Source organism: Oenanthe melanoleuca, unplaced genomic scaffold (genome assembly GCF_029582105.1).
Source record: "Oenanthe melanoleuca isolate GR-GAL-2019-014 unplaced genomic scaffold, OMel1.0 S170, whole genome shotgun sequence".
Taxonomy (NCBI): Eukaryota; Metazoa; Chordata; class Aves; order Passeriformes; family Muscicapidae; genus Oenanthe; species Oenanthe melanoleuca.
In genome coordinates this window covers 10,674-36,626 of record NW_026612819.1, presented here as the reverse complement: position 1 = coordinate 36,626, position 25,953 = coordinate 10,674, and the positions used below count along the sequence as shown (strand labels likewise).

The following is a 25,953-nucleotide window of genomic DNA, read 5'->3' as shown; positions in this document are numbered from 1 at the left end:
CGACCAGAATCGTTGGGTTTGTCGACCAGAATCGTTGGGTTTGTTGACTCCAAATAATTTTGTTTGTTGACCCAAATAGCTGAGTTTGTCGGCATCGAACCATTGGGTTTGTCAACCCCGAATTGTTGGGTTTGTGGACCAAAATATTTCGGTTTGTCGACTCAAATCGTTGAGTTTGCCGACCCGAAATCATTTGGTTTGCTGAGCTGAAATCATTGGTTTTGTCGACCCTGAATTGTTTGGTTTGTCGACCAAAATCATTTTCGTTTGTTGACTCAAATCATTGGGATTGTTGATCCCAAATCATTGAGTTTTTCAACCCAAAGCTGTTTCAGTTTATCGACCCCAAATTGTTTGGTTTGTTGACCAAAAGTCGTTATGTTGACTCAAAATCCTTGGGTTTGTTGACCCAGGATCATTGAGTTTGTTGCTCCAAAACTGGTGAGTTTACCTGAAATTTTTGAGTTGACCCAAAATTGTAGGGTTTATTGACTAAAGTTGTTGGGTTGGCTGAAAATCATTGGGTTTGTTGACCTAGAATTGTTTGGTTTTAACTGAAAATTGCTGTGCTTGTTGACCTAAAATCACTGGGTTTGTTGAGCAAAAGTCATTGATTTGACCTAAAATCCTTGGGTTCATTGACCTAAAATCCGTGAGTTTGTTGACCTGGGAGTGTTGGGTTGACCCAAAATCATTGGGTTTGTTGACCCAAAACTCAGTGACCAGGCAGGGTCCGTCATGGGTCGGGTTTGATGACCCTGGAGGTGACCAAGGGCTGGACACTGGGCTGGGTGGGAAGGTTGTGGTCAGTCCTAGGTGGGATCTGTCCAGCTCTGACAGGGGTGTCCAGAACCAACTTGAGCTCAGCTTTGGGTGGCCAGGAGCAAATTAAACTCAGCTTTGGACACCTGGAGGTGTCCATGGAATGATTGGGAGGTGACACTGACCAGGTGTGGTCACTCATGGCTTGGGTTTGATGACCCTGGAGGTGTCCATGAAAGGACTGGACACTGGTCTGGGTGACCACGTGTGGGTTGGTCAATCACAGGTTGTAGTTGACCTTGAAGGTGACTAAGGAGTGGCTGAGAAGGTTGGGATCAGTCCAAGGTGGGATCTGCCACCCTGGAGGTGACCATGGAAGGACTGGGAGGTGACAGTGACCAGGTGTGGTCAGTCATGGGTCATGTGTGTTGACCATGGAGGTGACAGTGACCACGTGTGGTCAGTCATGGGATGGGTTTGATGACGTTGGAGGTGACCAAGGAGTGGCTGGACACTGGGTGGGGAGGTTGTGATCAGTCTGAGGTGGGATCTCCCACCCTGGAGGTGTCCATGGAAGGGTTGGAGGTGACAGTGACCAGGTGGGGTCAGTCATGGATTTGGTTTGATGACCCTGGAGGTGACAGTGACCAGCTGTGGTCAGTCCAAGGTTGATCTCCCACCCTGGTGGTCACCAAGGGGGGTCAGTCCCAGCTGGGATCTCCCACCCTGGAGGTGACCATGGACGGTTGGAGGTGACAGTGACCAGCTGTGCTCAGTCCCAGCTGGGCTCTCCCACCCCTCAGCCCTGTTCCCACCATTCCTGTCCCCCACAGCTCAAGGCCGTGCACGAGCAGCTGGCGGCGCTGTCCCAGCCCCAGCAGAACAAACCAAAGAAGAAGGAGAAGGACAAGAAGGAGAAGAAGAAGGAGAAGCACAAAAAGAAGGAGGAGCTGGAGGAGGCCAAGAAGAGCAAAGCCAAGGAGCCGCCGCCCAAGAAGGCCAAGAAGAGCAACAGCAACAGCAGCGCCTCTAGGTGCGCCCTTCCCACAATTAACCTAATTAACCTAATTGCAGCAGGGTCGTTAACGAGGAACCTCCTGGCCTGAGGTGATGGCTGGGCTTGAGTCCAGCTGTGAGCTCAGCTCAGGGTTTGGGGCTTGTGGAGCTCAGCTTTGGGTGTCCAGGAACAAATAAAACTCAGCTTTGGGTGTCCAGGAGCAAATTAAGCTCAGTTTTGGCTTTCTGAATAGCTTGAGCTCAGTTTTGGGAGGTGAAAAGAAGCTTGAGCTCAGCTTTAGGTTCCCAAGAAAATCTTGAGCTCTGTTTTGGGTTTCTGAATAGCTTGAGCTCGGTTTTGGGTGTCCAGGAACAGGTGAAGCTCAGTCAGAGCCATCTTTAGCTCACCCTGGGATCACTGCACATTTTAAGCTCAGCTTTCCACCTCAGCTCCCGCCTGAGCTTCACCCGAAAGCCACAAGCAACAAAGCCACTTCTTTTTAGGATAAAAACTAAACTGACTTTGTTTTCTGTGGGTTAGGGCTAGGTTTGGGTCAGATTCAGGCCAGATTTAGGTTTAAAGTCCCATTTTTTAGACCCGTTGGCAGTGAAGTGCTGAGAGTCTTGCAGGTTAGGCCAGGTTTAGGTTGAGTTTATGCCTAAACCAACATTTTTTGGCCGTGTGAGCAGCAAGAAGGAGCTGGTGACTTAAAGTCCTCCATGTCTAGGTGGTTAGGGCTGGTTTAGGTTGGGTTTGGGCTGGGTTTAGGTTGGGTTTGAGCTGGGTTTAGGTTGGGTTTAGGCCTAAACCACCATTTTTTGTTGTTTGGGCAGTAATGAGGAACTGGTGGCGTAAAGTCCTCTGTGTCTAGGTGGTTAGGGCTGGTTTAGGCCTGAACCACCATTTTTTGGCCATGTGAGCAGCAAGGAGAACCCATTGGCAGTGAAATGCTAGGGGTTAGGGATGGTTTAGGTTGGATTTAGGCCAGGTTTAGGTTGGGTTTAGGCCTGAAACGCCATTTTTTGGCCATGTGAGCAGCAAGAAGGAGCCGGTGACGTAAAGTCCTCTGTGTCCATGTGGTTAGGGCTGGTTTAGATTTGGTTTAGGTTGGGTTTAGGCCTAAACCACCGTTTCTTGGCCGTGTGAGCAGCAAGAAGGAGCCGGCGCCGGTGAAGCCCAGCAAAGCCGCGCCCGCCTACGAGTCGGAGGAGGAGGAGAAGTGCAAGCCCATGTCGTACGAGGAGAAGCGGCAGCTGAGCCTGGACATCAACAAACTGCCCGGGGAGAAGCTGGGCAGGGTCGTGCACATCATCCAGTCCCGCGAGCCCTCGCTCAAGAACTCCAACCCCGACGAGATCGAGATCGACTTCGAGACGCTGAAGCCGTCGACGCTGCGCGAGCTCGAGCGTTACGTCACCTCCTGCCTGCGCAAGAAGAGGAAACCCCCAGGTAATTCCAGTTCCCAAAATTTGGGGGTTTTCAGCCGGATTTTCCAGTGGTTTTGTTGCCCAGGGTTGGGGTTTTGGGGAGGTTTGTTGGGGTTTTTTTGTCTCGCCAAGATGGCGGCAGGTGGGATTCGAAATGGCGGCCACTGCTGGTTCTGTTTTATTTGGAATAATTAATGATTTTAATTGAAAGTTTCAGTATTTTAAGCAGTTAAATAGTGAGTTTGTGACAAAACAGTTGGGCTGAACCAGTTGAGTTTAGGATCAGTTGGTTGAGTTCGGGACCAACCGGTTGAGACAAACCGATGGGTTTAGAAGTTGAATTTAGGACTAGCCAGTTGGATTTAGGATGAACCAGTTGAGTTTAGAACCAACCAGTTGACACAAACTAGTAGGTTTAGAACCTACTAGTTGAGTTTAGGACCAACCATTTGGGTTTAGGATGAACCAGTTGAGTTTAGAACCAACCAGTTGAGACAAAGCAATGGGTTTAGAACTAGCCAATTGAGTTTGGGACTAGCTAGTTGAGTTTAGGATTAACCAGTTGAGTTTAGGATGAACTAGTTGAGATAAACCAGTGGGTCTAGAACCTACTGATCGAGTTTAGAACCAACCAGTTGAGTTTAGAGCCAGCCAGTTCCCCGTGTTCAATCCCCCGTTAACGCCCCCGCGGTGACTCGTTCCTTATTTTCCAGGCAGAGAAACTCGATGTCTTGGCCAGCTCCTCCAAGCTCAAGGGGAATTTGGGATTAACCAGTTGGGTTTGGAACCAACCACTTGAGTTTAGGACCAACCAGTTGATTTTAGAACCAACCAGTTGAGTTAAGAACTAACCAATTGAGATGAACCAATGGGTTTAGGACCAGCCAGTTGAGTTTGGGACCAGTCAGTTCAGTTTAGAACCAGCCAGTTTGGTTTAGGATGAACCGATTGAGTTTAGAACCAACCAGTTGAGTTTAGGACCATCCATTTGAGTTTGGGACTAATCATTTGGGTTTAGGACCAACCAGTTGAGTTTAGGATGAACCAATTGAGTTAAGAACCAACCACTTGAAATGAATCAATTTAGAACCATCCATTTGAGTTTGGGACCAGCCAGTTGAGTTTAGGATGAACCAATTGAGTTAAGAACCAACCACTTGAAATGAATCAATTTGGAACCATCCATTTGAGTTTGGGACCAGCCAGTTGAGTTTAGGATGAACCAATTGGGTTAAGAACCAACCACTTGAAATGAATCAATTTGGAACCAACCAGTTGAGTTTAGAACCAACCAGTTGAGTTTAGGATGAACCAATTGAGTTAAGAACCAACCACTTGAAATGAATCAATTTAGAACCATCCATTTGAGTTTGGGACCAGCCAGTTGAGTTTAGGATGAACCAATTGAGTTAAGAACCAACCACTTGAAATGAATCAATTTAGAACCATCCGTTTGAGTTTGGAACCAACCAGTTGAGTTTAGGATGAACCAATTGAGTTAAGAACCAACCACTTGAAATGAATCAATTTGGAACCAACCAGTTGAGTTTAGAACCAACCAGTTGAGTTTAGGATGAACCAATTGGGTTAAGAACCAACCACTTGAAATGAATCAATTTGGAACCGTCTGTTTGAGTTTGGGACCAACCAGTTGAGTTTAGGATGAACCAATTGAGTTAAGAACCAACCACTTGAAATGAATCAATTTGGAACCATCCATTTGAGTTTGGGACCAGCCAGTTGAGTTTAGGATGAACCAATTGAGTTAAGAACCAACCACTTGAAATGAATCAATTTAGAACCATCCATTTGAGTTTGGGACCAGCCAGTTGAGTTTAGGATGAACCAATTGAGTTAAGAACCAACCACTTGAAATGAATCAATTTTTTTTTGCCGTTTCTCCCGGCAGAGAAGCTCGACGTCCTGGCCGGCTCCTCCAAGCTCAAGGGTTTCTCCTCGTCGGAGTCGGAATCCAGCAGCGAGTCGAGCTCTTCCGACAGCGACGAGTCGGACTCAGGTTAGCGCTTCCCGCCTTTCCCGACCTTTTCCAGACAAATAAACTCAGTTTCATTCCTGTCTCCGCCGTCCATTCTTCTTTGGGGAAGCCTTTGGAATTTCCTGATCCCATTCCGTGATTTTTTTTTTGTTTTTAACCCGGAGCGAGCGCCGTGAGAGGTTTTGGTTAGATGGGGTTGGGTGGGTTTTGGTTTTTTTTTTTTTTTTTGGGAAAATGGGATTTGCGCCTCGATGGAGCCGTCGGGAATCTTGTGTGGAGATGGAGGGAATGGGATTTTGTGGAAAAAAGATGGAGGAAATTGAGTTTTATGGGAAAAATGGGATTTTATGGATAAAAATATGGAGGAAATCGAGTTTTATGAAAAGAAAATGGAGTTTTGTGGATAAAAAGATGGAGAAAATCAAATTCTATGGAAAAAAATTGGATTTTGTGGATAAAAAGATGGAGGAAATCAAGTTTTATGGGAAGATGGGATTTTATGGATAAAAAGATGGGAGGAAATGGGGTTTTATGGGTAAAGATATGGAAAGAAAGACGTTATTGGAAAAATGAGATTTTATGGATAAAAAGATTGAGGGAATGGGATTTTATGGGAAAGTGGGATTTCATGGAGAAGATTGAGGGAATGGGATTTTATGGGAAAAATGGGATTTTATGGTTAAAAAAATAGAAGAAAAGAGATTTTATTGAAAAACTGGGGTTTATGGAGAGAAAAAGTAAAGGGAGGAGATATTTATGGGGAAAATGAAATTTTACAAAGTAAAAACTGAGAGAATGATTTTTTATGGATTAGAAAATTGGGGAAATGGGATTTTAAGGTTTAAAAAAACAGAGAGAATGGGACTTTGTGGATTTAAAAAATGGGGAAAATGGGATTTTTAGGGAAAAATCATAGAGGAAATGGGATTTTAGGGATAGATCCCTTTTTATTTTTATAGTATCAGGATTTGGGATCTGGGATCTGGAGGAAAAAATGGGTTTGGAGGGAATTTGGAATTCCAAGTCCCCGGCGTTGCTCCCTGCGCCTTCCTTGGGATGAAATCCTGATTTTTCTGGTTTTCCCGAATTTTCCGCCTTTTCCTTGCGCCGTGGGTTTGGGATTTGTGCCCATCTCAAAACCTGAGGTTGAGCCGGCTTAACTCCAGGAAACGCGAAGGGTTTGTTGGAAAATCCCATGGAAATATTCGGGATTTAATTCCAGAGCTGGTCAGGTGTGGAGAGGGAGCAGAAATACAAAAAAAAATCCCAAAAATGTCTCAAAAAAAAGAGAAGAAATCCCAAATAAGGTGAAATAATCCCAAAAAAAATCCAGGATTGAGCTGGATCTGATGGTGATTCCTTGTTGATTTTCCAGGATAAATCTGGAATTAGGACTCTTTGAATGTTTTCATGGTTTTTTTTAAAGAATTTTAAGGAGTTTTCCATAAATTTTAGGGCTACTTGGAGGAGGTTGAAAGGTTTTGTTGGAATTTTTAAAGCCTGAGTTTAGGAATGGGAAAATCCAAGGATTTGGTGCTGAATTCTTCCCTGGATCTTTCTTTTAAATCCTATTTTTATTTGGTTTATCCTGATTTTTGCCTGATTTTCCATCAAATCCACCAAAATAAATAGAATTGGCCTCATCCCAAGTGCAGAAATTAAATTTTTCTCAAAAAAAGTGGTGGTTGGAAGCAGAAAAACCTGAAAAAGGAATTTTTTGGGATGGATTTCACCCCAAATCACCAAATCCAGATTTTTTTTTCCTGGAAAAGCTCAATCTGCCCCAAATATTTTCCCCAAATCTGTTGATTTTTATGTTCTTTTTTCCAGTATTTCTGAGCCTTGGAATCTCCAATTCCCTTCTCCCTCCAAAACCTTGAAAATTTGGTCCATTGGATATTTTGAAATAATAAAAATAATAAAACTACTCCAAAAATACCTTTTTTTTTTTTTCCCATGGAATTTTACCCCAAAATGTGGGAATTTGGATCCACCTGTTGGCGTTTCACTGTTTGGGTGGGAATAAAATCAGGATTTCGGGAAAAATTTGGGTAAAATCCCAGAAATCCACACAGCCACACTGGATTTGATGTTTCCACCCCAAAATCACCTGGACGTGACTTTTTGGTCAATCCTGGATTTTATTCTTGTGGATTTGGGGTTGAAGGCTCATCCATGGGTTGGGTTGGGATCTCCAAAATCCGGGATGATCCTTCTGGGAACGCGATTCTGAACTGGGATCCGGCAACTGGGGAGGAAGTTTGGGATCAGCCTTGGGTTGGGATCAGCCTTGGGTTGGGATTCCTGGAATCTCTTTCTGGATGAGAAAATTCCAACAGGGACCCAAAATCGGTGATGGATTTGGGATCATCCTTGGGTTGGAATTTCTGGGATCTCTAGGATCTCCAGACATTCTCCATGGATCCTCGTGATTCTGACTTGGACCCAAAATCAGTGACAGAATTTGGGATCATCCTTGAGTTGGGATTCCTGGAATCTCTTTCTGGATGAGAAAATTCCAACAGGGACCCAGAATCGGTGATGGATTTGGGATCATCCTTGGGCTGGGATCTCTGGGATCTCCTTCTGGACTTGAACGTTCGACTGGGACCCAAAATCGGTGATGGAATTTTGGATCATCCTTGAGTTGGGATTTCCAGAATTTCCAGGTGTTCTCCATGGAGCCTCGTGATTCCGACTGGGACCCAGAATCGGCAACAGAGTCGGGATCTCCAAAAATCCTTGAGTTGAGATCTCCAAAGTCCAGGATGTTCCTTCTGGACCTGAAAATTCTGGTGAATTGGTGATGTTGGTGATGAAGGTTGGGATCATCTTTGGGATCATCTTTGGGATCTCCGGAATCCAGGGTGATCCTTCTGGGAACGTGACCGGGGATTCCGACTGGGACCCAAAATCGGTGATGGAATTTGGGATCATGCTTGGGTTGAATCCCTGGAATTTCCTCCTCGACCAAGAAATTTCAACTAGGACCCAGAAACTGGCAACAGAGTTTGGGATCATCCTTGGGTTGGGATCTCCAAAATCCTTGGAATCTCCTTCTGGACATTGGGATTCCGTCTCAGATCCAACAGGATTGAAGGTTGGGATCACCCTTGGGTTGGGATCTCCAGAATCCAGGATGATTCTTCTGGGAATGTGATTCTGACTGGGACCCAACAACTGGTGATGGAATTTGGGATCATCCTTGGTTTGAAATCCTTGGAATCTCCTTTTGGACCTCGTGATTCTCGTTGGGACCCAACAACTGGTGATGGAATTTGGGATCATCCTTGGTTTGAAATCCTTGGAATCTCCTTCTGGGAACACAATTCCAGCTGAGACCCAACGACCGGCGATGAATTTTGCCAAGGTTCTGCCTCTGGAGCAACAGCGTTCCCAGGATTGTTTTGAATCCATGGATTTTCTTGGCTGTTGGATCTTTGTCCAGTGATTTTCCCTCTATTTTTTGGCGACAAAATCCCCCATCCCCAATCCCAGAAATCCCTGGGGAATTCCAGCTCCATCCCTGGGGAATTCCAGCCCTGTTCCCGATTGGTGCCGTCGGGTTCATTCAGAGCAGTTCCCAAATTAATTTTTTTTTCTTTTCCCATTTTTTTTTGGCAGAAATGGCGCCAAAATTGAAGAAAAAAGGGCACTCGGGGCGGGAGCAGAAAAAGGTAGGAATGGGATTGGGATTGGATCCATGGATTGGGATTGGATTCATTAATTCAGTTGGGGTTGGATCTATGGATTGGGATGGGATCCATGGATTTTGAATGGGAACAGATCAATGGATTGGGATTGGATTTATTAATTGGATTGTGATAGGGATTTAATTCGTTAATTTGGATGGGATTTTATCCACTGATTGGGATTAGAATTGGATCAGTGGATTTTGATTGAATTTATTAATTGGGGTTAGATTCATTAATTGGATTGGGATTGATTTATTAATTGGGTTATGGTTGGATCCATGGATTGAGATGGGATCCACAGATTGGAATTGGGATTGGATTCATTAATTGGATTGGGATTGAATTCATTAATTGGGTTATGGTTGGATCCATGGATTGAGATGGGATCCACAGATTGGAATTAGGATTGGATTCGTTAATTGGGTTGGGGTTGGATCCATGGATTGAGATGGGATCCACGGATTGGAATTGGGATTGGATTCATTAATTGGGTTGGGATTGAATTCATTAATTGGGTTGGGGTTGGATCCATGGATTGAGATGGAATCCACGGATTGGAATTGGGATTGGATTCATTAATTGGATTGGGATTGGATTCGTTAATTGGGTTGGGGTTGGATCCATGGATTGAGATGGGATCCATGGTTTGGGATTGGGATTGGATTCATTAATTGGGTTGGGGTTGGATCCATGGATTGGGATTGGGATGGGATTGGTCATTTGGATGACCCAGGAGGTCCTTTTGGTGTTCAGAACCACATTTTGATGCCCCAAGAGATTGTTTTGGTGACCAAAACTCCGTTTAGATGACCAGGATATTATTTTGTTGTCCAAAACCAGATTTCGATGCCCCCAGAGGTCATTTCATTGTCCAAACCCACATTTTAACAACCAGAACACCAATTTTAGCAGCCCACGAGAACATTTAGATCACACCACAACCTCATTTCCGCACCCCACCCTTCCTAACTCCTCCCTTCCCCAACAGCACCACCACCACCACCACCAACCGGCGCCGCCGCAGCCGCCCCCGGCGCCGCCGCAGCCCGTCCCGGCAGCGCTGCAGCCGCCGCAGCCGCCGCCCGTCCCGCCGCCCGCCGCGCCCCTCAAGGCGTCGCCGCCGCCGCCGCCGCCCTTCGTCCCCGCCCAGGTGCCCGTCCTGGAGCACCCCTTGCCGGGGACCATGTTCGACACCATGGCCCATTTCGGCCAGCCCATGCTGCACCTGCCCCAGCCCGAGCTGCCCCCGCCCCACCTGCCCCCGGCACAGCCCGAGCACAGCACCCCCCCCCACCTCAACCAGCACGTGGTGTCTCCTCCAGGTGAGCCGGGGGCGCGGCGGGCGTGGTGGGAGGGAGGGAGATCCCAGAGGATGAGGATGGTGATGGTGATGGGTGGGGGTGATGGGGGGTCTTGGGTTCTTGGTGTGCACCATGAGTGGGTGTGGTGGGAGGGAGTGAAATCCCAGAGGATGAGGATGGTGGTGGGTCAGGAAAAGGGAAATTCTTGGGTTGTGTCCATCAAGGGTTTTTTGGAATCGCCCAAAATCCCAGAGGATGAGGATGGCGGTGGGTGGGTTTGATGGAGGGTCGTGGGTGCTTGGTGTGCACCATGATCTTGTTGGGATGGTCCAAAATCCCAGAGGATGAGGATGGTGGTGGGTGGGATTAATGGAGGGTTGTGGATTCTTGATGTCCATTGTGGGTTTGGTGTGATGGACCAAAATCCCAGAGGATGAGGATGGCGGTGGGTGGGGGTGATGGAGGGCCGTGGGTTCTTGATGTCCATTGTGGGTTTGTTGGGATGGACCGAAATCCCAGAGGATGAGGATTGTGATGGGTCAGGAAAAGGGAAGTTCTTGGGTTCTTTGTGTCCATCAAGGGCTTGTTGGGATCACCCAAAATCCCAGAGGATGAGGATGGTGGTGGGTGGGATTAATGGAGGGTTGTGGATTCTTGATGTCCATTGTGGGTTTGGTGTGATGGACCAAAATCCCAGAGGATGAGGATGGTGGTGGGTGGGGTTGATGGAGGGTCTTGGGTCTTGGTGTGCACCATGGTCTTATTGGGATGGCCCAAAATCCCAGAGGATGAGGATGGTTCCAAGGAAACCATCCAGGTTTCACCATTGTGCTCTTCCTGGGACATCCCAGAGGAAGATGATGGTGTTGGGTGGGGCTGGAGGGTGATGGACCCATGGAAGTTCTCCAGATCCTTCCTGGTGCATCCCAGAGGAAGATGATGGTGTTGGGTGGGGCTGGAGGGTGGAGGCTGATCCAGGTAACTCCTCCTGACCTCGCCCTTGTCCTTGCTCCGCAGCTTTGCACAACGCTCTGCCTCAGCAGCCCTCGAGGCCCAGCAACCGGGCGGCGGCGCTGCCCCCGAAGCCGCCGCGGCCGCCGGCCGTGTCCCCGGCGCTGCCGCAGCCGCCGCCGGCGCCGCTGCTCCCGCAGCCGCCGCTGCCGCAGCCGCCGCAGGTGCTGCTGGAGGACGAGGAGCCGCCGGTGCCGCCGCCGGTGCCGCCGCCGGTGCCGCCGCACCACAGCCTCCCCCTGAGCACCAGCCAGATGCAGCTGTACCTGCAGCAGCTGCAGAAAGTGCAGCCGCAGACTCCGCTTCTCCCTTCAGTGAAGGTCCAGTCGCAGCCGGCGCCGCAGCCGCAGCCGCCGCCTCCCCCGGCGCTGCCGCCGCCGCCGGCGCACCCCGCGGTGCAGCCGCTGCAGCCGCCGCCGCGCCCGCTGCACCTGCAGCCCCTGCCCTTCCCCTCGCACCTGGCGCAGCCGCCGGCGCCGCCCCCGCAGCAGCAGCCGCAGCAGCCGCAGCAGCCGCAGCCCCAACCGGCGCCGCCGCAGCCGCCGCAGCCGGCGCCGGCGAAACCGCAGCAGGTCATCCAGCACCACCCGTCGCCGCGGCACCACAAGCCGGATCCCTACGGCACCGGTGAGCGGCGGCTGCCGGAGCCTGGACGGACGGACGGACGGACAGATGAGACAGGGAGGGGCGGGAGCTCCGGGGATTTGAGGGGTTGGGGGTCTCCGGGTGTTGGGGGGGATGGAGTTGTGGAGGATCTCAAGGATTGAAAAATGTTCAGAGATCTCGAGGATCTCCAGATATTGGGGGGCCTTGAGTTGATTGAGGATCTCAAGGTTTTTCAGGATCTCCAGGATTTCCTTTTTTTGTAGGTCTGGAATTATTCCAGTTCTCCAGTTCTTGGGGTTCTTGAGGATTTCAAGAATCTCCAGTATTTGAGGATCTCAGAATGTTCAGAGATCTCGAGGATCTCCAGATTTGGAGGGCCTTGAGTTAATTGAGGATCTCAAGGATAACAAGTTTTTCAGGATCTCCACTTTTTGTAGGTCTGGAGTTACTCCAGATCTGCAGTTCTTGGGGTTCTTGAGGATTTCAATAATCTCCAGTATTTCAGGATCTCAGAATGTTCAGAGATCTCAAGGATCTCCAGATTTGGAGGGCCTTGAGTTAATTGAGGATCTCAAGGAATACTAAGTTTTTCAGGATCTCCAGGATTTCCTCTTTTTGTAGGTCTGGAGTTACTCCAGATCTCCAGTTCTTGGGGTTCTTGAGGATTTCAAGAATCTCCAGTATTTGAGGATCTCAGAATGTTCAGAGATCTCGAGGATCTCCAGATTTTGGGGGGCCTTGAGTTGATTGAGGATCTCAAGGATACCAAGTTTTTCAGGATCTCAAGGATCTCCAGGATCTTTGCTCTTTGTAGGTCTGGAGTTATTCCAGATCTCCAGGTTTTGGGTGTCTTGAGGTTTTGAAGATTTCAAGTATCTCCAGTATTTGAGGATCTCAAAATGTTCAGAGATCTCGAGGATCTCCAGTTTTTGGGGGCGTTGAATTATTGAGGATCTCAGGGATCTCGAGCTTTTCAAGACTTCAAGGATCTCCAGGATTTCTGCTTTTTGTAGGTCTTGAGTTACTCCAGATCTCCACTTTTTGGGATTCTTGAGTTATTCAGAATCTCCAGTTTTTGGGGTTTTTCAGTTATTGAGGATCTCAAGGATTTTAAGTTTCTCAGGATCTCAAGGATCTTCAGTTTTTGCAGATCTCAAGATGTTCAAGATGTCAAGGGTCTCCAGTTTTTGGGAGGGTCTCAAGAATTTCCAGTTTTTGTGCTTCTTGTGTTACTGAGGATCTCAAGGATTTCCAGTTTTTCAGGATCTCCAGTTTTTGAGCTTCTCCAGATGTTCGAGATCTGGAGGTTCTCCGGTATTTGAGGGTCTCAAGGATCTCCAGTTTTTGGGGTTCTTGAGTTACTGGGGATGTCTAGGATCTTTGGTTTTTGAGGATCTTCAGTTTTTGAGGATCTCAGGATGTTCAAGATCTTGAGGAACTCCAGTTTTTGAGGACCTAAAGGATCTCTAGGTCTTGAGAATCTCCAAGTGTTGAGGGTCTCGAGTTCCTGAGGGTCTCCAGATTTTGAGAGTTTGGGGTTCTTGAGAATTTCCAGGATTTCCAGTTTTTTAGGATCTTCAGTTTTTGAGGACCTCCAGTTCTTGCAGATATTGAGTTCTTGAGGATCTCACGTTGTTTAAGGCCTTGAGGATCTCAAGGATCTCCAGTTTTGTGGATGAGGATGAGGATGGACTTGTGTTGTTGAGGATGTCAAAGATCTCCAGGTCTTGAGGATCTTAAAATGTTCAAGATCTCAGGAGTGTCCCAGGGCTGGACAGGGCGCCTGGAGTCCTTTGGGGACATCCTGGGGTCCTTTGAGGCCATCCCAGAGAACTTCAGGGACATCTCAGGATCAACTGGGGACATCCAGGAGTCCCTTAAGGACATCTTGGGGTTCTTTGGGGCCACCTCAGGATCTCTTGGGGCCACTTTAGGATCCCTTGGGGACATCCTGGTGTTCTTTGAAGAAACCTCAATGTCCCTCAGGGCCATCCTGGGTTCCTTTGGGGACATCTCAGGCTCCTGTGGGGCCACCTCAGGATCCCTTGGGGACATCTTGGGGCTCCTCAGGGACATCTTGGGGTTCTTTGGGGCCCTCTTAGGATCCCTTGGGGACATTCTGGCATCCCTCAGGGCTGTCACAGGGTTCTTCAGGGTCATCCTGGGGTCCCTCAGGATCATCTTGGGGACATCATGGAGTCCCTTGGGGACATCCTGGGATCCCTTAAGGACATCTAGGGGTTCTTTGGGGCCATCCCAGAGTCCCCTGGGACTTCCTGGGATCCCTTGGGGCCACCTCAGGATCCCTTGGGGACACCTCAGGATCCCTTGGGGCCACCTCAGGATCCCTTGGGGACACCTCAGGGTCCCTTGGGGCCACCTCAGGATCCCTTGGGGACATCTTGGGATCCCCTGGGGACACCTCATTGTCCCTTGGGGCCATCCCAGTGTTCTTTGAGGAAAATTGAGTGTCCCTCAAGGACATCTTGGGATTCTCTGGGACCATCCCGGTGTTGCTTTGGTGCTGTGCTGGGGTGGGTGACACGGTGACGGTGACACGGTGACGGTGACACGGTGACGGTGACGATGGCGGTGACGCCGCGGACTGACCGGTGCCCACCTGTTGCAGGTCACCTGCGGGAAGCCCCCTCCCCTCTCATGATGCCTTCCCCACAGATGGCGCCGTTCCAGGGCCTCGTGCCTCAGTCACCCCCTCAGCAAAACATCCAGCCAAAAAAACAGGTGACAAAGTCGGAGTGTGGGGACGGTGAAAAAAAAACACAAATCAAAAATGGGGGTTTGGGAAAGGTGAAAAAAAAATCAAAAATCAAAAATGGGGGTTTGGGAAAGGTGAAAAAAAAATCAAAAATCAAAAATGGGGGTTTGGGAAAGGTGAAAAAGTCACAAATGGGGGTTTGGGAATGGTGAAAAAATTCAAAAATCAAAAATGGGAGTGTGGGAATGGTGAAAAAAAACAAAAATTAAAAATGGGAGTTTGGGAAAGGTGAAAAAAATTACAGATCACAAATGGGAGTTTGGGAAAGGTGAAAAAAAATGAAAAATGGGAGTGTGGGAAAGGTGAAAAAGTCACAAATGGGGGTTTGGGAATGGTGAAAAAATTCAAAAATCAAAAATGGGAGTGTGGGAATGGTGAAAAAAACCAAAAATCAAAAATGGGAGTTTGGGAAAGGTGAAAAAAATCACAGATCACAAATGGGAGTGTGGGGATGGTGAAAAAAATCACAAATCAAAAATGTGAGTGTGGGGATGGTGAAAAAAATCACAAATCAAAAATGTGAGTGTGGGGATGGTGAAAAAAAACACAAATCAAAAATGGGAGTTTGGGGAAGGTGAAAAAACATCAAAAGTCACAAATGAGGGTTTGGGAAACGTGAGAAAAATCACAGATCAAAAATGGGGGTTTGGGAAAGGTGAAAAAACATCAAAAATGGGTGTTTGGGAATGGTGAAAAAAAAACAAAAATCAAAAATGGGAGTTTGGGAAAGGTGAAAAAAATTACAGATCACAAATGGGAGTTTGGGAAAGGTGAAAAAAAAATGAAAAATGGGAGTGTGGGAAAGGTGAAAAAAATCACGAATGGGAGTTTGGGATCAGGTGAAAAAAATTAAAAATGGGAGTTTGGGAATGGTGGAAAAAAAATAGGATTTTGGGGTGAGATGAAAAAATGGGAGTTTGAAGCAGGTGTAAGATCAGAAAAGGCAGTTTGGGATCAGGTGAAAAAAACGGGAGTTTGGAGCAGGTCAGAAAATCAAAAATGGGATTTTGGGATTAGGTGAAAGATCAAAAATGGGATTTTGGGATCAGGTGAAAAAAATAAAAAATGGGATTTTGGAAAAGGTGAAAAAACAGGAGTTTGAGGCAGGTGAAAGATCAGAAATGGGATTTGGGGATCAGGTGAAAAACGAGTTGTGAGCCAGGTGAGGATCAGGATTGGGGTTGGGGTTTTGGGATTTTGGGAATTATGGGATGGATCCTGACCCCAGATTTCCACAGGAACTGGGAGTGGTTCGGGATCAGGATCAGGGTTGGGATTTGTTGATTATGGGATGGATCCTGATCCCAGATTTCCGCAGGAATTGCGAGCAGGATCAGAATCAGGACCGGAATTGGGATCAGGATCAGGATCAGGACTGGGATTTTGGGATTATGGGATGGATCCTGACCCGGATTTCCACAGGAGTTGCGAGCGGTGTTGGTGTCAGGATCAGGATCAGGACTGGGATTTTTGGGATTATGGGATGGATCCTGATCCCAGATTTCCACAGGAATTGCGAGCGGTGTCAGGATTAGGATCGGAATCAGGACTGGGATCAGGACTGAGGTTGGGATCAGGATTAGTGTCAGGATCAGGACTGGGATTATGGGATGGATCCTGACCCCGGATTTCCCTGCAGGAATTGCAAGCGGTGTCAGGATCAGGGTCAGGATCAGGACTGGGATTTTGGGATTATGGGATGGATCCTGACCCCAGATTTCCACAGGAATTGCGAGTGGTGTTGGTGTCAGGACTGAGGTTGGGATCAGGATCAGAACTGGGATTTTGGGATTATGGGATGGATCCTGACCCCAGATTTCCACAGGAATTGTGAGCGGTGTCGGGATCAGGACTGAGGCTGGGATCAGGATTAGTGTCAGGATCAGGACTGGGATTTTGGGATTTTGGGATGGATCCTGACCCCGGATTTCCGCAGGAATTGCGAGTGGTGTTGGTGTCAGGACTGAGGTTGGGATCAGGATCAGGACTGGGATTTTGGGATTATGGGATGGATCCTGACCCCCGATTTCCGCAGGAATTGCGAGTGGTGTCAGGATCAGGGTCAGGATCAGGACTGGGATTTTGGGAATTTTGGGATGGATCCTGACCCCGGATTTCCGCAGGAATTGCGAGCGGTGTTGGTGTCAGGACTGAGGTTGGGATCAATATGAGGATCAGGACTTGGATTTTGGGATTTTGGGATTTTGGGATGGATCCTGACCCCCGATTTCCGCAGGAATTGCGAGCGGCCTCGGTGGTGCAGTCGCAGCCGCTGGGCGCGGCCAAGGAGGAGAAGCTGCACTCGCCCGTGATCCGGAACGAGACCTTCAGCCCCCCCCTGCGCCAGGAGCCCCCCAAGGGCCACCCCGAGGGCATCAAGGCGGCCCCACACCTCCCCCAGCGTGAGTGGGGCCAGCCCCAGCCAGGACAGCCCAGAAACGGCAAAAACACAAAAAAAAATCCTGCAGGTTTCATTGGGAGAGAGGAAAATGCCGTAAAATTCCGTGGGGAAAACAAAAAAAAAAATCCCATAAAGTTTCATTGGGAGAGAGAAAAATCCCGTAAAATTTCATGGAGAAAAACACAAAAAAAATCCCATAAAGTTTCATTGGGAGAGAGGAAAATGTCATAAAATTTCATGGAGAAAAACAAAAAAAAAATCCCATAAAGTTTCATTGGGAGAGAGGAAAATGCTGTAAAATTCCATGGAGAAAAACCAAAATAATCCCATAAAGTTTTATGGGGAGAGAGAAAAATCCTGTAAAATTCCATGGAGAAAAACCAGAATAATCCCATAAAGTTTTATGGGGAGAGAGGAAAATGCTGTAAAATTCCATGGAGAAAAACAAAAAAAAAAAAAAATCCCATAAAATTTCATTGGGAGAGAGGAAAATGCTGTAAAATTCCATGGAGAAAAACCAAAATAATCCCATAAAGTTTTATGGGGAGAGAGAAAAATCCTGTAAAATTTCATGGAGAAAAACCAAAAAAATCCCATAAAGTTTTATGGGGAGAGAAACGCTGTAAAATTCCATGGAGAAAAACCAAAAAAAAAATCCCATAAAGTTTCACGGGGGAGAACCCCATAAAAATCCCATAAAGTTTTATAGGGAGAGAGAAAAATCCTGTAAAATTTCATGGAGAAAAACCAAAATAATCCCATAAAGTTTTATGGGGAGAGAGAAAAACGCTGTAAAATTCCATGGAGAAAAACCAAAAAAAAAAATCCCATAAAGTTTCACGGGGAAGAACCCCAAAAAAATCCCATAAAGTTTCACGGGGGAGAGAAAAATCCTGTAAAATGTCATGGGGAAAAACCAAAAAAAAGTAATCCCATGAAGTTTCATGGGGTGAGAGAAAAATTCCCTAAAATTCTATGGGGGAAAAAACCCAAAAAAATCCTGTAAAGTTTTAAGAGGAGAGAGAAAAATCCTGTAAAGTTTCATGGAGAAAAACCCCTCAAAAACTCCCATAAAGTTTTATGGGGAGAGAGAAAAATCCCATAAAGTTTTATGGGGAGAGAGAAAAATGCCAAGAAATCTCCATAACTCCCAATTTTGGCTCCACAAATCCCCATAATTCCAGATCTTGGAACTGGAAATCCCCATAATTCCAATTTTGGGATCTAAAAATCTCTATAATTCCTATTTTTGGGCTCGGGATCCCCCTGATTCTGGATTTTTGGGATTTAAAATCCCCAGAATTCTCAGTTTTGGGGTCAGAATTCCAGATTTAGGGCAGTAAATCCCCATAAATCTCCATTTTTGGGACCAAAAAAATCCCCGTAATTCCAATTTTTGGGTTCGTAGTATCCATAATTCCAATTTTTGGGATCGGGATCGCCCTGATTCTGGATTTTTGGATTTTTTTTGGGGCTGCAGGGCCAGAGCTGAAGCCCCTGGAGGGGGCAGGACCCGGGGCCACCCCAGTCCTGGGGTCTGAGGTCCCTGGAATTCCCAATTTTGGGGTCAGAATTCTGAATTTAAGGCCATTAATCCCCATAAATTTTCATTTTTGGGACCAGAAATCTTGATAATTCCCAATTTTTGGGTCCAAAATCCCCGTGATTCCAATTTTTGGGATCAGGATCGCCCTGATTCTGGATTTTTGGATTTTTTTTTGGGGCTGCAGGGCCGGAGCTGAAGCCCCTTGGAGGGGGCAGGACCCGGGGCCACCCCAGTTCTGGGGTCTGAGGTCCCTGGAATTCCCAATTTTGGGGTCAGAATTCTGAATTTAGGGCCATTAATCCCCGTAAATTTTCATTTTTGGGACCAGAAATCTTGATAATTCCCAATTTTTGGGTCCAAAATCCCCATAATTCCAATTTTTGGGACCAGAAATCTTGATAATTCCCAATTTTTGGGTCCAAAATCCCCGTAATTCAAATTTTTGGGTTCGTAGTATCCGTAATTCCAATTTTTGGGATCAGGATCGCCCTGATTCTGGATTTTTGGATTTTTTTTGGGGCTGCAGGGCCGGAGCTGAAGCCCCTGGAGGGGGCAGGACCCCGGCCCGTGATCCGACCCCCGGAGCAAACCCCGCCCGCCCCCGACAAGGAGCGGCAGAAACCGGAGCCCAAAACCCCCGTGGCCCCCAAAAAGGTAAAAGAAAAATTAAAAAATTCAAGTTTTGGGAGGGGATAAAAATCCTCAGTTCAAAAAAAAAAAAAAATCCTGAAAAAGGGTCAGGTTAGGCAGTCTTGGGGTGGGGTTGGGATTTGGGGGGTTCCTGCCCCAAAAAAAGGAGGGGGTGGGATGGAGAAGGGTCTGGGGATGTCCAGGGTTGGGTTTGGGATCCCCTGGGATCCAGTCAGATCCAGGGATCTCCAGGGTTGGATTTGGGTGTTCAGGGAAAAGCCACTGGATCCCAGAGGATCCCACCAGGGCCTTGGTGGATCCCATGGGGGCTCTGGTTGATCCCACAGATTTCAACCCAGCCCTGGGGGGCCACCACGGCTCTGGTCAGATCCTGGTGGATCCCACAGAGGCTTTGGTGGATCCCATGGAGGATCTGGTCGATCCCAGGGATCCCACCCCATCTGTGGTAGACCCCAGCAGATCCCATGGAAGTTCCCAGGGCTCTGGGTGGATCCTGGTGGATCCCATGACAGTCCCATGGGGCTCTGGGTGGATCCTGGCAGATCCCAGCAGGTCCCAGCCCTGGGTGGATCCTGATGAGTCCTGGTAGATCCCAGCCCAATTAGATCCCAGCCCTGGGTGGATCCCAGTGGGTCCCAGCCCAATTGGATCCCATCCCTGGGTAGATTCCATCCCTGGGTGGGTCCTAAATGGGTCCTGGTAGATCCCAGTGGATCCCAGCCCTGGTGGATCCCATCCCTGGGTGGATCCCACCCACCCACCCACCCCCCCCAATCCCTGGCTGGATCCCATCCCTGGCTGGATCCCATCCCTGGGTGGATCCCACCCCCATCCCCGGTGGATCCCACCCCCATCCCCGGTGGATCCCACCCCCATCCCTGGTGGATCCCACCCCCATCCCTGGTGGATCCCACCCCCCATCCCTGGTGGATCCCACCCCCATCCCTGGTGGATCCCACCCCCCATCCCTGGTGGATCCCAGCCCCGGTGGATCCCATCCCTGGGTGGATCACACACACACACACACACACACACACCAATCCCTGGGTGGATCCCATCCCTGGGTGGATCACACACACACCCACACACACACCAATCCCTGGGTGGATCCCATCCCTGGGTGGATCCCACCCACCCACCCACCCCCCCCAATCCCTGGCTGGATCCCATCCCTGGCTGGATCCCATCCCTGGTTGGATCCCACCCCCCATCCCCGGTGGATCCCACCCCCATCCCTGGTGGATCCCACCCCCATCCCTGGTGGATCCCACCCCCCATCCCTGGTGGATCCCAGCCCCGGTGGATCCCATCCCTGGGTGGATCACACACACACACACACACACCAATCCCTGGGTGGATCCCATCCCCGGTGGATCCCACCCCCCATCCCTGGGTGGATCCCACCCCCAGCCCCGGTGGATCCCACCCCCAGCCCCGGTGGATCCCATCCCTGGTGGATCCCATCCCCGGTGGATCCCACCCCCATCCCCGGTGGATCCCACCCCCATCCCTGGGTGGATCCCATCCCTGGTAGATCCCACCCCCATCCCCGGTGGATCCCACCCCCCATCCCTGGTGGATCCCACCCCCCATCCCTGGTGGATCCCACACCCCCACCCCCACCCCCCCATCCCCAGTGGATCCCATCCCCGGTGGATCCCATCCCCGGTGGATCCCACCCCAGCCCCACGGTGACCCCCCGTCCCCAGGACCTGAAGATCAAGAACATGGGCTCGTGGGCGTCGCTGGTGCAGAAACACCCGGCGGCGCCGGCGGCCGCGGCCAAGTCCTCGAGCGACTCCTTCGAGCAGTTCAAGCGCGCGGCGCGCGAGAAGGAGGAGAGGGAGAAGGCGCTGAAGGCGCAGGCGGAGCAGGTGGAGAGGGAGAAGGAGCGGCTGAGGAGGGAGCAGGAGAGGATGAGGTGAGAGGGCAGGGAGGGAGCCCAGAGGGGCAGGGGCACCGGAAACAGCACCAGGGGCACCAGAAACAGCACCAGGGACACAGAAGGGACACACAGCACCAGGGACACACAGCACCAGGGGCACCGGAAACAGCACCAGGGACACCGGAAACAGCACCAGGGACACCAGAAACACCAGAAACAACACCAGGGACACCAGAAACAGCACCAGGGGCACCAGAAACAGCACCAGGGATACACAACACCAAGGGACACAGAAACACCAGGGACACAGAAACACCAGAAACAGCACCAGGGACACCAGAAACACCAGGGACACAACACCAGGGATACACAACAGCAAGGGACACAGAAACACCAGGGACACAGAAACACCAGGAAACAACACCAGGGACACACAGCACCAGGGACACCAGAAACAGCACCAGGGACACCAGAAACAGCACCAGGGACACCAGAAACACCAGGGACACAGAAACACCAGAAACAGCACCAGGGACACCACAGCACCAGGGACACCAGAAACAGCACCAGGGACACCAGAAACAACACCAGGGACACACAGCACCAGGGACACCAGAACAGAAACACCAGGGACACCAGAAACACCAGAAACAGCACCAGGGACACAGAAACACCAGGGACACCAGAAACAGCACCAGGGGCACCAGAAACAGCACCAGGGACACCAGAAACAGCACCAGGGACACCAGAAACAACACCAGGGACACACAGCACCACCAGGGACACCAGAAACAGCACCAGGGACACCAGAAACACCAGGGACACCAGAAAGAAACACCAGGGACACAGAAACACCAGGGACACACAGCAGAAACATCACCAGGGACACAGAACACCAGGGACACAGAAACACCAGGGACACCAAGAACACCAGGGACACACAACACCAGGGACACAGAAACACCAGGGACACCAGAAACAGCACCAGGGACACAGAAACACCAGAAACACCAGGGATACCAGCACCAGGGGCACCAGAAACAGCACCAGGGACACACAACAGCAGGGACACACAACACCAGAAACGTCACCAGGGACACAGAAACACCAGAAACAACACCAGGGACACACAACAGCAGGGACACACAACACCAGAAACGTCACCAGGGACACAGAAACACCAGGGACAACACCAGGGACACAGACAGAACACCAGGGACACAGAAACACCAGGGACACACAACACCAGGGACACAGAAACACCAGAAACAGCACCAGGGACACACAACACCAGGGACACAGACAGAACACCAGGGACACACAACACCAGGGGCAGCAGAAACACCAGAAACGTCACCAGGGGCACAGAGCACCAGGGACACAGAAACACCAGGGACACACAACACCAGGGACAGCAGAAACATCACCAGGGATACACAACACCAGGGACACAGAAACACCAGGGACACAGACAGAACACCAGGGACAAGAAATACCAGAAACAGCACCAGGGACACAGAACACCAGGGACACAGAAACACCAGAAACGTCACCAGGGACACAGAGCACCAGGGACACAGACAGAACACCAGGGACAACAGCAGGGACACAGAACACCAGGGAAACAACACCAGGGACACAGAAACACCAGGGACACAGAAACACCAGAAACACCAGAAACATCATCAGGGACACAGAAACACCAGGGACACAGAACACCAGGAACAGCAGCAGGGACACCAGAAACTCCGGCAGGGACACAGCACCGACACCACCAGGAACATCACCAGGGACAGGCAGCAGGGACACCAGAAACACCAGAAACAACACCAGGGACACAACCAGAACAGCACCAACACCTGCAGGAAGTCCACCAAACCACCAGCAACACTCGTGGTCACTTCTGGCCATTCCTGGTCACTCTGGTCACTCCCCAGGACCTGGGAGGACAAGGACGCCCTGGAGCAGCCCGGGGGTGGGTCCTGGTCACTCCTGGTCACTGTGGTCAGTCTTCACTCATGGTCACTCTGGTCACTCCTGGTCACTCCCCAGGAGCCAGGAGGACGAGGAGGCCCTGGAGCAGACTGGGGGTGCACGAGGAGGTTCTGGGTGGGGTTCATGGTCACTCCTGGTCACTGTGGTCACTCATGGTCACTGTGGTCACTCCTGGTCACTGTGGTCACTCATGGTCACTCCTGGTCACTCCCCAGGAGCCGGGAGGACGAGGACGCTCTCAAGCAGGCCTGGGGTGCACGAGGAGGTTCTGGGTGGGGTTCATGGTCACTCCTGGTCACTCTGGTCACTCCTGGTCACTCTGGTCACTGTGGTCACTCCTGGTCACTCCCCAGGACCCGGGAGGACGAGGACGCCCTGGAGCAGGCCCGGCGGGTGCACGAGGAGGTTCTGGGTGGGGTTCATGGTCACTCATGGTCACTGTGGTCACTCTCTGGTCACTGCTTGGTCACTCTGGTCACTCCCCAGGACCCGGGAGGACGAGGACGCCCTGGAGCAGGCCCGGCGGGTGCACGAGGAGGTTCGGCGGCGCCAGGAGCAGCAGCAGCCGCCGGGGCCCGGCGCGGGCGCGGTGCCGGTGCCGGTGCCGGTGCCGGTGTCGGCGGCCTCGGCGCCGCCGCAGCCCCAGAGCTCCCAGAGCTCCCAGTCCATGCTGGACCAGCAGCGGGAAATGGCGCGGAAGAGGGAGCAGGAGAGGAGGCGCCGGGAAGCGGTGAGGGAAGGGTTAAAACCACAGGGGGAGGGGTCCCAAAAACGGGGGAAAATAATGGGAATGTTCCCAAAAAATGGGGGAAAATAATGGGAATGTTCCCAAAAAATGGGGGGGGGAAAATAATGGGAATGTTCCCAAAAAATGGGGGAAAATAATGGGAATGTTCCCAAAAATAGAGAGAGAAAGGGTCCCAAAAATGGGGGAAAATAATGGGAATGTTCCCAAAAAGGGTCCCAAAAATGGGGGAAAAATAACGGGAATGTTCCCAAAAAGGGTCCCAAAATGGGGGAAAATAATGGGAATGTTCCCAAAAAGGGTCCCAAAAATGGGGAAAAATAATGGGAATGTTCCCAAAAAATGGGGGAGAAAGGGTCCCAAAAATAGGGAAAAATAATGGGAATGTTCCCAAAAAATGAGAGAGAAAGGGTCCCAAAAATGGGGGAAAATAATGGGAATGTTCCCAGAAAATGGGGGTGAAAAGAGTCCCAAAATGGGGAAAAATAATGGGAGTATTTCCAAAAAATTTGGGGGGGAAGGGTCCCAAAAATGGGGGAAAATAATGGGAGTGTTCCAAAAAAATGGGGGTGAAAAGGGTCCCAAAAATGGGGAAAAATAATGGGAGTGTTCCCAAAAAGGGTCCCAAAAATGGGGAAAAATAATGGGAATGTTCCCAAAAAATGGGGGAGAAAGGGTCCCAAAATGGGGTGAAATAACAGGAATATTTCAAAAAAGGGTCCTGAAAATGGGGTAAAATAATCAGAATATTCCTGAAAAAGGGTCCCAAAAATGGGGTGAAATAATGGGAATATTCCCAAAAAACATGGAGGAAAGGGTCCTGAAAATGGGGAAAAATAACAGGAATGTTCCTGGAAAAGGGTCCTGAAAATGGGGAAAAATAACAGGAATATTCTGAAAAGAAGTGGGGAAAAGGGTCCCCAAAATGGGGTAAAATAATCAGAATATTCCTGAAAAAGGGTCCCCAAAAATGGGGTAAAATTACTGAACCCAAAAAACACCGAAAATAACCCTGGAAACGACTGAAAAACCACAAAAAAAAAAAACAAAAAACCACAATAAAACCAAATTACAAAAGCCAGAAATTGGCAAAAAAAAAGGAAATTACCCAAAAACTACAAAAAAACCCCCAGAAATAACAAAAAAAAAGGGAAATGACCTAAGAAACACAAAAAAAAACCCTGGAAATGACTGAAAAGCCACCAGAAAAAAACAGAAATTACCAAAAATCCAGAAATTACCCCAAAACCCCAGAAAAGGCCCAAAAAAACCCAGAAATAACCCAAAGCTGTAAATAACCCAAAAAAAAAAAAACCCAAAAAAACCCCAGAAATGACACCAAAAAAAAAAAAAAAAATCAAAAAAATTACACAAAAAACCCACTAAAAACCCCTGAAATTACCCAAAAAAAGCCCAAAACGATCCAGAAAAAGTGGGGAAAAAAAAATGTAAATTCCAGGATTATTTTTTCCAATTTTTTTTGGTTTTTTTGGCAGATGGCGGCGACGATCGACATGAACTTCCAGAGCGACCTCCTGGCGATTTTCGAGGAGAATCTTTTCTAGGAGAGGCGATTCCGGCCGGGAATTTTGACTCTTTCCCAAAAAAAAAACAAAAACAAAAACCACAACACAAAAAAAAAAAAAAAAAAAAAAAAAATCCACCTGGGAGAAAAAAAAAAAAAACAAAAACAAACCCATGGAAAATTATCAAAAAAAGAAAAAAAAAAATTCCTTTTTCTTTTTTTTTTCTTTTTTTTTTTTTTTTTTGTTCTCTCTTTTCCCTTTTTTTCCTGGCCAAAAAAAAAAAATGAAAAACCAACACAAAAAAAAAAAAAAAACCAAAAAAAAAAAAAAAAAAAAAAAACAAAGTTCGGACTCTCCGTTAAATATTGGAAAAAATTTGGGAATGGGAGCGGGGGCGGGGCTGCCTTACCCCGGAATTCCAGTTTTTATTTTTCCCTCTTTTTCCCTGTTTTCACACTAAAAAAAAAAAAAATCCATAAAAATTCCTGGGAATTCCCGGGATTTTCTTTTTTTTTTTTTTTTTTTTGGTCAATATTTTTTCACAGATTTTTGGATTTTTTTTTTGCCGGTTTTCAGTTTCGTTTTTCCGGCGCCGGCGGCAAAAAAAAAAAAAAAAAGGGAGAAAATTCCCGA

The 25,953-nt window shown here is 48.9% G+C and overlaps 1 protein-coding gene across 1 annotated transcript; it reads left to right on the top strand.

Annotated features, from left to right (window-relative positions):
* Nucleotides 1-1,183: 1,183 nt before the first annotated feature.
* On the top strand, nucleotides 1,184-25,418 carry LOC130266723 (bromodomain-containing protein 4-like). Its single transcript, XM_056515984.1, has 13 exons — nucleotides 1,184-1,221; nucleotides 1,424-1,795; nucleotides 2,910-3,208; nucleotides 5,096-5,203; nucleotides 8,807-8,859; nucleotides 9,866-10,199; nucleotides 11,196-11,816; nucleotides 14,425-14,537; nucleotides 16,808-16,973; nucleotides 19,045-19,172; nucleotides 20,879-21,090; nucleotides 23,536-23,779; nucleotides 25,291-25,418. Exons 1-13 carry the CDS (start codon nucleotides 1,184-1,186, stop codon nucleotides 25,357-25,359), a joined length of 2,757 nt encoding a protein of 918 aa, XP_056371959.1. The 3' UTR covers nucleotides 25,360-25,418.
* The last annotated feature ends 535 nt before the right edge of the window (nucleotides 25,419-25,953 follow it).

What these genes read in the sequence shown, in the direction of transcription:
- LOC130266723 (XM_056515984.1), top strand. Translation starts at nt 1,184, where the DNA reads ATGTGTGTTGACCATGGAGGTGACAGTGACCACGTGTG. An exon ending in AGCAACAGCAGCGCCTCTAG is followed by an intron (nt 1,796 to 2,909) that starts GTGCGCCCTTCC and finishes CCGTGTGAGCAG; the next exon opens with CAAGAAGGAGCCGGCGCCGG. An exon ending in GCACGTGGTGTCTCCTCCAG is followed by an intron (nt 10,200 to 11,195) that starts GTGAGCCGGGGG and finishes CTTGCTCCGCAG; the next exon opens with CTTTGCACAACGCTCTGCCT.